The sequence below is a fragment of the Trichosurus vulpecula genome, chromosome 7 (genome assembly GCF_011100635.1).
Source record: "Trichosurus vulpecula isolate mTriVul1 chromosome 7, mTriVul1.pri, whole genome shotgun sequence".
Classification (NCBI taxonomy): domain Eukaryota; kingdom Metazoa; phylum Chordata; class Mammalia; order Diprotodontia; family Phalangeridae; genus Trichosurus; species Trichosurus vulpecula.
The window spans coordinates 123,836,373-123,849,416 of record NC_050579.1 but is presented as its reverse complement, the minus strand read 5'-3'; the positions used below and the strand labels follow the sequence as shown (position 1 = coordinate 123,849,416).

General features: G+C 37.6%; 1 protein-coding gene across 1 annotated transcript in view; it reads left to right on the top strand.

The window, feature by feature from the left end:
* The window catches only part of PDE7B (phosphodiesterase 7B), a 201,968-nt gene that overhangs the window by 147,848 nt on the left and 41,076 nt on the right, over positions 1 to 13,044 (top strand). The window contains exons 5-6 of the mRNA XM_036768562.1: positions 6,806 to 6,901; positions 9,667 to 9,767. Coding sequence (XP_036624457.1) covers positions 6,806 to 6,901; positions 9,667 to 9,767 — 197 coding nt within the window. The remainder of the gene's footprint in view (positions 1 to 6,805; positions 6,902 to 9,666; positions 9,768 to 13,044) is intronic.

The window sequence follows — 13,044 nt, the reverse complement described above, 5'->3', positions numbered from 1 at the left end:
CTGCCATTGACAATTTAGAAGAAAGGACAAGGTGATCACAACAGGGAGAGAACTAAACATAATGCAATAAGTAAATCGGTTGATATGTGATCATGCAAAATGCTAGAAAAATGCTTCAAGTATTGGAAGTGATGACGTATGAGGTTTCAGATTGATTTTCCTCATCCCCAAAGAGCAAAGCTTCCTTAAAATGAATATTTGTATAAAAGTGGCATGGGCTGCCCCAGGGACTGTCCCAAGGGTGGATTCTCTTTTACTACAAGTATTCCAGCACAGATGGTTGGCACTTATTGGTGATGTTGAGATAATTCCTATTCAAGTGCCAATCAGAACGCCATTGAGGTCCCTTCCAACTCTGAAATTCAGTGTTTCCATGACGGTTTGTTTTGTTTTATATATGGGACCTTTCTCAGTGGAGAAAGAACATGGAAGAAAACCCCAAATGGGGTCACAAAGATGACCACGTTGTTCTTTTGCCATTGAGAAAAGTTCCATCTACAAAACCAAACATAGTAAAACAAAGATAATGAGCTGTGTTCATTTCCAACCAAGCCTCAAAACAATAAATCCCCTCACAAAACCAACTTAAATACAACTGAATATTAGACAGACAACTATTGGCTAAAGAAAACTGCATATCTTACCTGGCTAAAAAATAATAGGAATAAAAAGAGATCATATTATGTGGTAGTGGTATTTTGTCAAGTGAAATTCAGTTTTCTGGTCGATTGGCTAAAATAACTCTTTGTACACGAAAGATATACATCATCTTAGGATTTACTCTATAGTCAAACGACTATCGCTATATAGTGTACCATAACAAAATAATGAAACTGATAATACTCAAACTTAACAGGGTAATGTAAAGAAAGGACCAAATTTGGAGTCAAAAGACTTGGGTTCAAATTCTGATTTTGACATTTGTATCCTGTGTAACTTTGAGCAAGGTGTTTAGCTTTTGGGCCTTGGTTTCCTCATCTGTGAAGTGAGGGACTTGGAGCAGATGATCTCTAAGATCCTGCCTAACTCTGAATATATGCTAGTACAGTGATACTAAGAAAATCCATTTTTATTGTATTCATAATGAGTAGTCTCACATTATACCAACAGATAATGATAATAATAACAGTAATAATGGCATTTATATAGCATCTACTATGCACCAGGCACTGTGCTAGGCGCTTTACAAATATTATCTCATTTGATTCTCACAACAACCCTGGAGGGTAAATGCTATTATCATCCACATTTTATAGTTGAAGAAACTGAAACAAACAGAGGTTAAGTTACTTGCACAATGTCATACATCTAGTACATGTCTCAGGATGGATTTGAACTCAGGTCTTCCTGATTCCAGGGCCAGTCTCTATCCACTGTGCCAAAAGTAATCACCTTACAACAACCCGTGACATAGATAGGGAAACTGGACCATTGTAGAGAACTCCTGGTGGGGAAACCAGGGTCCCCCAGCTAGTATGTGCCAAAGGCAGGGTTTGAGTCTTATCTTTCTGAGTCTGAGACCAACTCACATACTATATATCAGTTCTCAACGTACACTATCAAAGTATGGTCCTTGCATCCCTGCACTTTGGATTCCAAGACTCTTTCAGGGGGAGCTGCCAGGTCAAAACTATTTTCATAATAATACTAAGACATTATTTCCCTATTAAAATACTCCTCCCTTTTCCAACTACATATCTCTGTAAGACCAGATTTTCTTCATATACTCCAACCAAAATAACGTGTATTGCAGCAGACTGGATGCAGAAACAGATGTGCGAATCCAACTGTCTCCTATTAAGCCAGGAATTCAAGAGATTTGCAAAAATATGTAAAACAATGCTACTCTTTTCACTAAATTGTGTTTTGTTTTGGAAAATAGTTATTTTCATTAAAATATCTTATTTGTTAACATAAAATAGGCTTATTATTTTTAAGTAAAAAAATTAAAATTTATCCATTTCAATTTCTACTATAAAAAATATCTACAGATATGACCCATATAAACAAAAGCTTTTTGGATTTGGGGTCTTTAATAATTTTTAAAAGTGAAAAGGGGTCTTGAGACGAAAAGGTTAGAGAAATACTAAACTATATGAAGCTGCTTTTCTTTTTTTTTAATTTTTATTTTTTTAATTTATTTAATATATTTAGTTGTCAGCATTGATTTTCACAAAAGTTTGAATTACAAATTTTTTCCCCGTTTCTACCCTCCCCCCACTCCAAGATGCGTATATTCTGGCTGCCCTCTTCCACAGTCAGCCCTCCCTTCTGTCACCCCACTCCCCTCCCATCACCCTTTCCCTTCTTCTCTTGTAGGGCAAGATAAATTTCTATGCCCCATTGCCTGTGTATCTTATTTCCTAGTTGCATGAAAAAATGTTTTTGTTGTTGTTGTTGTTGTTTTTGAACGTCTGTTTTTAAAACTTTGAGTTCCAAATTCTCTCCCCTCTTCCCTTCCCATCCACCCTCCCCAAGAAAGTAAGCAGCTCAACATATGCCACATGCGTATCATTATGTAAAACCCTTCCACAATACTCATGTTGTGAAAGATTAACTATGTTTTGCTCCTTCCTAACCTATCCCCTTTATTGAATTTTCTCCCTAGACCCTGTCCCTTTTCAAAAGTGTTTGGTTTTGATTACCTCCTCCCCCGTCTGCCCTCCCTTCTATGATCCCCCCTTTTTTATCTTCTTCCTCTTTTTTTCCTGTGGGGTAAGATACCCAATTGAGTGTGTATGGTATTCCCTCCTCAGGTCAAATCCGATGAAAGCAAGATTTACTCATTCCCCCTCACCTGCCCCCTCTTCCCTTCCTACAGAACCACTTTTTCTTGCCACTTTTATGTGAGATAATTTACCCATTCTATCTTTCCCTTTCTCCCTCTCTCAATATATTCCTCTCTTATCCCTTAAATTGATTTTATTTTTTTAGATATCATCCCTTCATATTCAACTCACCCTGTGCCCTTTGTGTGTGTATATATATATATATATATATATGTATGTATATATATATCTACATATATACATACATAGACACACACATATGTGTATATATATATATGTATACACACATATATATATATGGATATTCCTTTCAGCTACTATGATATTGAGGTCTCATGAATCACACACATCATCTTTCTATGTAGGAATGTAAACAAACTTTAGTAAGTCCCTTATGATTTCTCCTTCTTGTTTACCTTTTCATGCTTCTCTTGATTCTTGTGTTTGAAAGTCAAATTTTCTATTTAGCTCTGGTCTTTTCACTGAGAAAGCTTGAACGTCCTCTATTTTCTTGGAAATCCATATTTTGCCTTGGAGCATGATACTCAGTTTTGCTGGGTAGGTGATTCTTGGTTTTAATCCTAGCTCCATTGACCTCCAGAATATAGTATTCCAAGCCCTTCGGTCCCTTAATGTGGAAGCTGCCAGATCCTGTGTTATCCTGATTGTTTTTCCACAGTATTCAAATTGTTTCTTTCTGGCTGCTTGCAGTATTCTCTCCTTGACCTGGGAGCTCTGGAATTTGGCGACAATGTTCCTAGGAGTTTTCTTTCTGGGATCTATTTGAAGAGGCGATCGATGGATTCTTTCAATTTCTATTTTACCCTCTGGCTCCAGAATATCAGGGCAATTCTTCTTGATAATTTCTTGAAAGATGATATCTAGGCTCTTTTTTGATCATGGCTTTCAGGTAGTTCAATAATTTTTAAATTATCTCTCCTGGATCTATTTTCTAGGTCAGTGGTTTTTCCAATGAGATATTTCACATTGTCTTCCATTTTTTCATTCCTTTGGTTCTGTTTTATAATATCTTGATTTCTCATAAAGTCACTAGCTTCCACTTGCTCCAATCTAATTTTTAAGGTGGTATTTTCTTCAGTGGTCTTTTGGACCTCCTTTTCCATTTGGCTAATTCTGCCTTTCAAGACATTCTTCTCCTCATTGGCTTTTTGGAGCTCTTTTGACATTTGAGTTGGTCTATTTTTTGGTGTTGTTTTCTTCAATATTTTTTTTCAGTATTTTTTTGGGTCTCCTTTAGCAAGTCATTGACTTGTTTTTCATGGTTTTCTCACATCATTCTCATTCTCATCCCAATTTTTCCTCTACTTCTCTAACTTGCTTTTCCAACTCCTTTTTGAGCTCTTCCATGACCTGAGACCAGTTCGTGTTTTTCTTGGAGGCTTTTGGTGTAGGCTCTTGGACTTTGTTGACTTCTTCAGGCCGTATGTTTTGGTCTTCTTTGTTACCAAAGAAAGATTCCAAAGTCTGAGACTGAATCTGGGTGTATTTTCGCTGCCTGGCCATGTTCCCAGCCAACTTACTTGACCCTTGAGTTTTTCGTTGGGGTATGACTGCTTGTAGAGCAAAGAGTGCTTTGTTCCAAGCTTGAGGGGATGTGCTGTTGATTTCAGAGCTATTTCTATACAGCCAGCTCTGCCACACCAGCACTCCTCCTTCCTCAAGAATCACCAACCCGGACCTGACGCAAATCTTCAGCAGGCTCTGCACTCCTGCTCTGATCTACCACTTAATTCCTCCCACCACGTGGGCCTTGGGCTGGAAGTATCTGTAGCTGTAGTTCTGTAGCTGCACCTCCCCCGCTGCCCCTGGGGCGATGGCCAAACCGCGAACTCTGTCCCCCGCAGCTTTTCCCAGTTACCTTCTCTGTTGTCTTTGGTGTTTGTGGGTTGAGAAGTCTGGTAACTGCCACAGCTCACTGATTCAGGGTGCTAGGGCCTGTTCCGCCCGGCTCCTGGTCTGGTTGGTCTGCACTGCCCACGCTGGGCTCTGCTCTGCTCCCAGCTCCATGCGGGATAGACCTCACCCAGAGACCATCCAGGCTGTCCTGGGCTAGAGCCCTGCTTCCTTCTGCTATTTTGTGGGTTCTGCAGTTCCAGAATTTGTTCAGAGCCATTTTTTATAGGTTTTTGGAGGGACCTGGTGGGGTGCTCATGCAAGTCCCTGCTTTCCAGCTGCCATCTTGGCTCCACCCCTGGAAGTCCTCTTGGCTCCACCCCGAAGCTGCTTTTCTTATACCCATTTTTGACAGATGAGGAAATTGAGATTCTGAGAGGTTATATAACTCACCAATGGTCATTAGCTAATAGAATATCTGAAGTAGATTTTGAACCCAGGTCTCATAGCTCCTAGTCCCAGGAGGGACATGTGTATGTATGTGTGTGGTTACACACACACGTGTATACACACACACACACAGTGTTATTATCACAGCTACTTCTACTACTAATCACACAATAGTCAATAAACATTTATTAAGCATCTACTGTGTGCTTAGTAGATGAAAGATAACATAAGGAGGTGTCTCATATTTTGTTTTACTATAATACTCTTCATGAAAGTATTATCTCCTTTGTATCAAAAGTAAAGAAGGAGAGAAAAAACTAAAGTAATTATGTCCATATACACATAGTGGCACACTTCATTTGCCATTTAAATTTAATCATTTTTCAAATTAATTAGTATTTCAGATTGCTTCCTAGGTTTTTTTTGTTTGTTTTTTATTCACCCTTGTAAGACATAGCAAATGCACATTTGTAACATGACTAGCAAGACTAGGAACTTAGCCTAACCACTGTCCTGTAGAAGGAATGGCGTAGTAGGTAGAAGGACCACCTTTGGAGCCAAGAACATTTGGGTTCAAGTCCCTCCTCTCATACAAGTTACCCTGATCATAATTTCTCAGTGCACCAGGCAATTAATTCTTTAAGATGATAAGACACATAGCTGTTGGCAGCCTGCTTTGGTAAGGGAGCATTTCCTTACCAGGATTTTCTTCTGCCAATAAAATCACAGGTCTAGCCCCACACTGTTACCAGCAGAGTTGTATATATGGCAGCAGCTTTGTTATCACCATGCACTTCCACACATCTATTATAAAAATAAAACAAAAACTAGAAATTAGCATTTCTTCATAAATTTCACACTGACATTCTCTACCAACAGGCAGGTAGGGGTATGCACACGCATGTGTGTATGTGTGTGTGTGTGTGTTGTGTGTGTGTGTGAGTGTGTGTTATGAGTAAATTTTCCCTCAGTACTCCAACTGCAAATTTTAACCTGGTTCTTTCTGAATGATTCTTAAAAATATCCCCAGCATGTTTTTTGTCAAGATTTTTGAAGTCAAGAAGATTAATATATTTGAGACATTTATGCTATGTATAATGTGTGTGTGTGTGTGTGTGTGTGTGGTGTATATATATATATATATATATATATATATATAAGCAAAAAAAAATTAAGCAAAAGGTCCCTACGCTCATAAGAGCAGCTATCGTCTTTTGTTTTTGTTGTTGCTATTGTTATTAATTGAATTTAGCACAGGGAGTTCCTGTGCAGGTTAAACTAGTTCAGGAGAACCTGGGTCAGGCCAGGCCATAATGGTGTCCTCATTCCTCCTTAAATGTTTCAAAAATAAGGTGGAAAATCAACTCCATTAGAGTAGGGATTCTTAACCTCTTTTATGTCATGGACCTCTTTAGGAGTCTGGCGAAACCTATGGGCCTCTTCTTAGAATAATGTTTTTAAATGCATCGAATAAAATGCACAGGTTTACAAAGGAAACTACTAATATGAATAAAATGAAATATGAATAAAATAAAATAAAGATCTAATTTTTGCTCATCCAAGTTCACAGACCCCCTCTCCCACCCCAAAATCAACGCTCAGCCCCCTCAAGTGTTTATGGACACCAAATTTAGAAGCCCAGCCTTAGGGGAGGTTTGATATCAGATTCTGTGAACATCTTTTTGTTTGCTGACATTCACATCTTCCTTTAGGAAACAGCCTGGTCACGTTGCTGTGCCACCTCTTCAACACCCATGGGCTTATTCATCATTTTCAGTTAGACATGGTGACTTTACATAAGTTTTTAGGTAAGTAATTTCCTTTGTGTTTCCAAACAATTAAAAGGGACATGGCTTACTTTTTAATGTGAAGGGCCAGCAGTCTCAAACGGTCTGATATTGTGAGGACCCAGATTTATTCTCTTAAAAAGTTGATGTAGAAAAAGACTAGTAATTAGTGAAGAATGACCTACATTCATTTATGAGAAATAAAATGTCTAGAAATTCTTTACCTGTGATAAATTTTAAAATTCAACCAACATTCTTAACTGTCTATTTCATGCAAAACTGCAAGAAATATCAAGATAGATATGATGCATTCCCCTACCTCAAGAAGCTTGCACTCAATTATTAAGGCAGATGAGATTTATACAAAAACAGCTACAAAGGAAAATGAACATCCATGGTACAGAATGCCATATGAAAGTTTCAAGGGAGAAAAGATCTTTTTTTTTTTTTAACTAGGGCTATTGGGGAGAAGATGGCAATACAGCCTGGATCACGAAGGATAAGTAAAATTACAATAGACAGAGCTAGGAGGAGAAGATTCTTTTTTATTTAATTTTTTAAATTTATGGAATAAAACAAGAATTTCCATAATATAGTATAATAAAAAGATGATTGTTCATGAAACGGCAAATCTGTATGACACAACTTGCTATTCCTTTTAAATACATAATAAAGTTATTATGTAAATTTCTTTTTTGAGATTCTAAGCACAAAGAACGGCATGAGCAAAGGCAGTTAATGGAGTGTTTAGTTATTAATTGATTGATTTAGTTATCAATAGTGATTAGGCAGGATAATAAAGTATATGAAGGGGAGTAGAGTGAAATATGGCAGAAATGTAGAAATAGGAGAAATGAAAGCCAGTAGGAGTTGGAGCTAGATGGCAAAGGATCTTCTATCCCATGATAAGGAATTTGTACTTTATTTAGTAGGCAATGGACAAGCATTGCAAGATTTATGGCGGACAACTGGACGTAAACAAGGCTATATATCATTTGTGTAGTGGTGTGAAGGATAGACCAGAGAGACTAAAAGAGAAGTTCCGATGCTATTACAATAGTCAGAGGGCCTGAGTTAGGGATGATTGCAGGAGCCGAAAAGAACACATGAAGGCAAGAGGTCAACAGGATTTGGCAACTGAATGGATGTTGGGACAGAGGTGGAGGAAAGAAAGAGTGATAACTCCTATTTTAAGCCTGAGTGACTAGAGAGGATAACAATGCTATCAGCAGAAATTGAGGGGCTGAAAGAAGAGGTGAATTTTGATAGCATGATGAGTTCAGTTTGAGAAATGCCAAGCTTGAGATGTCAATAGGACAGAGAAGAAGAAATGTCTAGCAAGCTGTTAGAAATGTGGAGCTAGAATATAACCTTAATTTTCACTAAGTTCTTTTGTTCATTACCATGTAGCATAGATAATTGTTTTGGCTTTTAGCATATTTCCAATTATCTACCTGGGGATTATCTAGGGTACATTTTATATTCCAAAGTGGCTTCCCACTGCCACCCATCATGTTTCTAAAGTACTTTCTGCTAACCATTAGTAGATTTGTTCTCAGAAAATGCAAACTCATTTTAATATAAGCCCAAGAAAACTATAATTGTGGAAATGTATTTTCTGTGGGAGAAAGGGGAGGATGGATATCACATAATACACTTATTCCAATAGAAATGTGTGGAAATATCCATAGTCCTGTTTTCCTCCCACAAGTATAGCCAATCTAGAGTTAATTACATGTGGCTATGGAAAAGAGATGCTATGAATAAAAGTATTTTGTGTGGTTAGTTTTTATTTCACTAAAAAGGGTTTTAGAGAGAGATTTTCAAAGTTCTCTTAGACTACACTGATCCATTCATATGAATAACTGAAAATGCCAAATAATTATACTAAGAACAAGTGAGGATTACAATAGGTGGGTTACCTAAATAAGATAAAATTCCAGAATAAATGGTATAGCATGCATCCCTTAAGCATATAGTGACATTTGCAATCCTCAATAGTCACAGTACACATGTTGACTATTTTGTACCTTAAAATCACCCTTAGCCATAAGCCTACCAGACTAAGGGCTATGGTAAACAGCAAACCAAATATATCTTCCTCCTCTGTCCCCTCCTCCCATCCCCTTTGATTCAAAGAGTTCTCTGTGCCTGGAAGAAGACAGCGGGAGTGTAGGGATAAGATGATAATTTGACCTTAACAAGGTGAAAACAAACCCAAATCCCCACTTGGACCCACTCTATAACTCAAGTTCCAGCCCAAACCAAGCAAGAGTCCCAGGTACACATATTTGCCTGAAGTCAGTGTGTATTGGGCAAGCAGTAAATGGTCCTTTGGCGATCAGTAACTCTATGCTGCTACTAAATTTTTTAAAGGAAAATACTTTGATGACATATTGCTCATAAATGGCAGCACCCTAAAATAATTACATGATACTGTGGAGTAAATGTGCTCTTTTTTTCTATGTATTTATTTTACTTCTGAATGAAAGCCTTCATGAGAGCAAGAAAGGGGTGATTTATGAAGGAGGTCAGGAATTCTCTAGGGCCTCACAAATCCTTTTAGTCCCTTTCCCCAAACCCCCTCAAAAAAAAAAAAGATCCAGCAAGATTGCCAAGCATGCAAACTATATAGATTTGTAGAAGGTCCCTAGGCTGCACAACTTCTGGATGTCAATATTTTTAAAGAAAAATAACTCCCGGATCCTAGTGAAATCCTCGTTTAAGCTTTTGAAAATGCCTTGGAAAGTGATGGTGCATAATTCTGACCTTTGCTTTCCTGCCAGTTATGGTTCAAGAAGATTACCATAGCCAAAATCCTTATCATAACGCTGTACATGCGGCTGACGTCACCCAGGCCATGCACTGCTTTCTAATGGAGCCTAAGGTAAGATATTATGACATAACAGCTTTTTCATGACCATCTGGTAAATTGATTTTCTTACTTCAGTTGACAGCCACTACATTAAAAAAATTAGTTTCATATCTTTTACAAAATTAATTATAGCAATAACAAATTTTTTAACATTTCAAAGTTAGTAAAAATACTTTTTATCTACATTGCCTCATTGACTTTTACCTCAAACTTTATAGGGTAGATGCCATTATCATTTTCATTTTACAAGTTAGTGAACTGAGTCTCAATAAGGTGAATCAGGAAGTCAGTAAACATATATTAAATGCCTACTATGTGCCAGGCACTGTGCTACATGTAGGCCATACAAATTTTTAAAAAGAAAGAAAGACAGCCCCTCACCTCAAAGAGCCTGCAATCTAATGGGGGAGGACCACATACAAAAGGGACTGAAAAGGAGAGAGAGGTGGAAATGGTGCAGCCAGATGAGAAATAAAGAAATGTTCTAAGCTGTGCTCCCTCCTTAAATGGAGGGTTTAGACTCCATGGCCTCACCTTCCAGTCAGAGGGTGGTGATAAGGTGGAGCCCTAAGACTGAATGATAACGTTTTCCCAATAATGAGTTTCGTGGGGCATGGTGGAAAAGTCAGAGAAGTCTCAAAAGACTGAAGCCAGGTGAGAAATGAGGAAATCACATGACCTTGTCAAGGGTCATGTAGCCATTAATGTCTAAAGTGGAATTTGAACCCAAGACTTCTTGACTCCAAATCTTACTATCTTACTATCTACTGGTTGTTGCTGCTAAGTCATTTCAGTTGTTTCCAACTCTCTATGACCCAATTCTCTATGGGGTTTTCTTGGCAAAGATCTAAGAGTGGTTTGCCTTTTCCTTCTCCAATTCATTTTACAGATGAAGAAACTGAGGCAAACAGTGTTAAGTGACTTGCCCAGGGTCACACACCTAGTAAGTATCTGAAGCCAGATTTGAACTCAGGAAGAGGGGTCTTCCTGACTTCAGGCCCAGCACTCTAGCCACTTTGTTACTTAGCTGCCCTACTGTACCACCTACCTGCCCTGTAGTCTGTTACGCCTGTTTTTAAGCCATGGGTCCAGAAATCTAGATCTCATTCACAAATGTCATCATCTTAGCCTGTTTGCTAGTAAGTATTTGAGGTTGGATTTGAACTCAGGTCCTCCTGACAATAGGGTTGGTGCTCTACTCACTGCCCGACCTAGCTACCACTATTTGGCAGGCACTGTGCTAAGCATTGGAGATACAAAGAAAGCAAAAGACAGTCTCTGCTCTCAATGAGCTTATATTCTAATGGGCATGACAACATGCAAATAAATAAATAGAAACATTAATAATAATTTATAATTATTAATATTATTAATTATATTATTATACATTACATATAATGATATAATAAAAATAATATATAAATATATGAGATCTTATTTATATTGTAGTATTAATGTATTATGTTAACATATTACATATAGATATAATTGTATTATGTACATAATACAATAATTAATAATATAGAATAATATAATTAATAATAAACAGAAGATTAGATGGGAGATAATTTCAGAGGGGAAGGCACAAGAAGACTATCTTTTCTTTATTATGTATTAGAAAAGCTTCATTTGGAGAAAACTGTTACATATAGTAAACTGTATGTCATATATATTACACTTAGCTGGTAAATATGTAAAGTACTTGGAAGTGGGCATTTGTCACTATCAAATACCAGTGATTTCATTAACCTGAGAAAACATATTGAGTCATACTCGAGTTTAATTCATGGCTTCTGATTGCCAAAATGAACTTGGAAATACTTCAGACTCAAATTATGATTCCTCTAGGCCAGACATGACATAGCAAGTTTTGAGCACAACTCCAAGACATCAGAGTTGTGAGGAATCGTATGGTGAGGTGACAAAGCCAAAATTAAAGGGACATGTGCTTCATAAATCAGGTGACTCTACCCTAGGCTCCAAGCTAATTCCAGGCACAATTGTGCATAACCTGGTATCTGAGAATTAAATCCTGACTTGGTTCTTTCCTTTAAATTTTAAAAGAATTTCCCAACACTATACCTGGACAAAAATCATTTCAACTTCTTCAGACTTTCAATTTCTGACCTCCAAAAGATTTAGATTGGTTAGCCTCAAAGATCCCTTCCACTTTTAACAATCTACAGAACTGTGAACCAAATCTAAGGGCAAAATTAGTCCAACCCAAAGCTCAGAGAATGAACAGAAAGCCGGACTGAGGTCAAAGTTAGGAGCTCGCAGAGGCAACTATCTAGATGACTAAGCAGAGAGGCGTGAACTGATTCCAAGAGCAGAAAGGCTAAAGATAGGGGATGTATGGAATAAAACCAGGAACTACCACAGGGGAGGGAACCTTAAAGCATCAGCAACTAGAAGGAATTAGCCTGAGACACCATCTTTTTTGTTAGCCATTTCCCTTTGTTCAGCTGTGTGATGTTGAAGCTGTACTCTATGACACACAATATCGCTCCCTAAAATGCCTCCAATTCAAGGCTGTGGTGGAAGGCCTATATCAACTTTAGCTCATGCAAGTTGTAAATTGGTTCCCAAGTTGTCTTCTTGGCTCTATAGCCCCTCCCATTCTACTAGGAAGGAGAAAAGACTCATTGTAGTTGTGCCTAGACAGCTAATAAGAGGATTTCATTACATTTGATCTCACATAATCTAGACTACTCATTGTACACTGAAGATACCATTCAAATGCTACAATTCCATTTCATTACTGAAGTTGAGCCCCCTCTCAATCTGCCGTTAATGTGTGACAAGGATGGTTTGGCTATTTGAAATTCATGGACAATCCAAGAATGCCATTGGCTTTAGTCTCAACAATTTACTTCACTAAATCATTTTCCAAGATGGTAACTAATGGTCAATCTGATTTGTTCCTTTTCTCCCTATTCACAATTTGATGGAAGTGCTAACAAGATGTGAAGTAACCAAAAAGTTAGAAGCGGAGATAGAAAGAATGGACTTACAAAATCCACAAGTTGAATAATTGAATGTTGGCTACAGTCAGAGGTTCCCAAAATTATTTGGTCTACTGTCCCCTTTAAAAAAAAATTATTCAGTACCCCTCTGGAAGTCTACTTTCTTTAGCCCTTTAACGTTTTTTTTTATTTGCCATCACTTCAAAAATATAAAATATTTTTTTAAATGACACATCTTAAATTTAATGATTTATTGTAAATTTGTGAGGTTTTCCTCCATTGAAATTTTGATAATGCAATATTGCGTCATGTAACCATACACT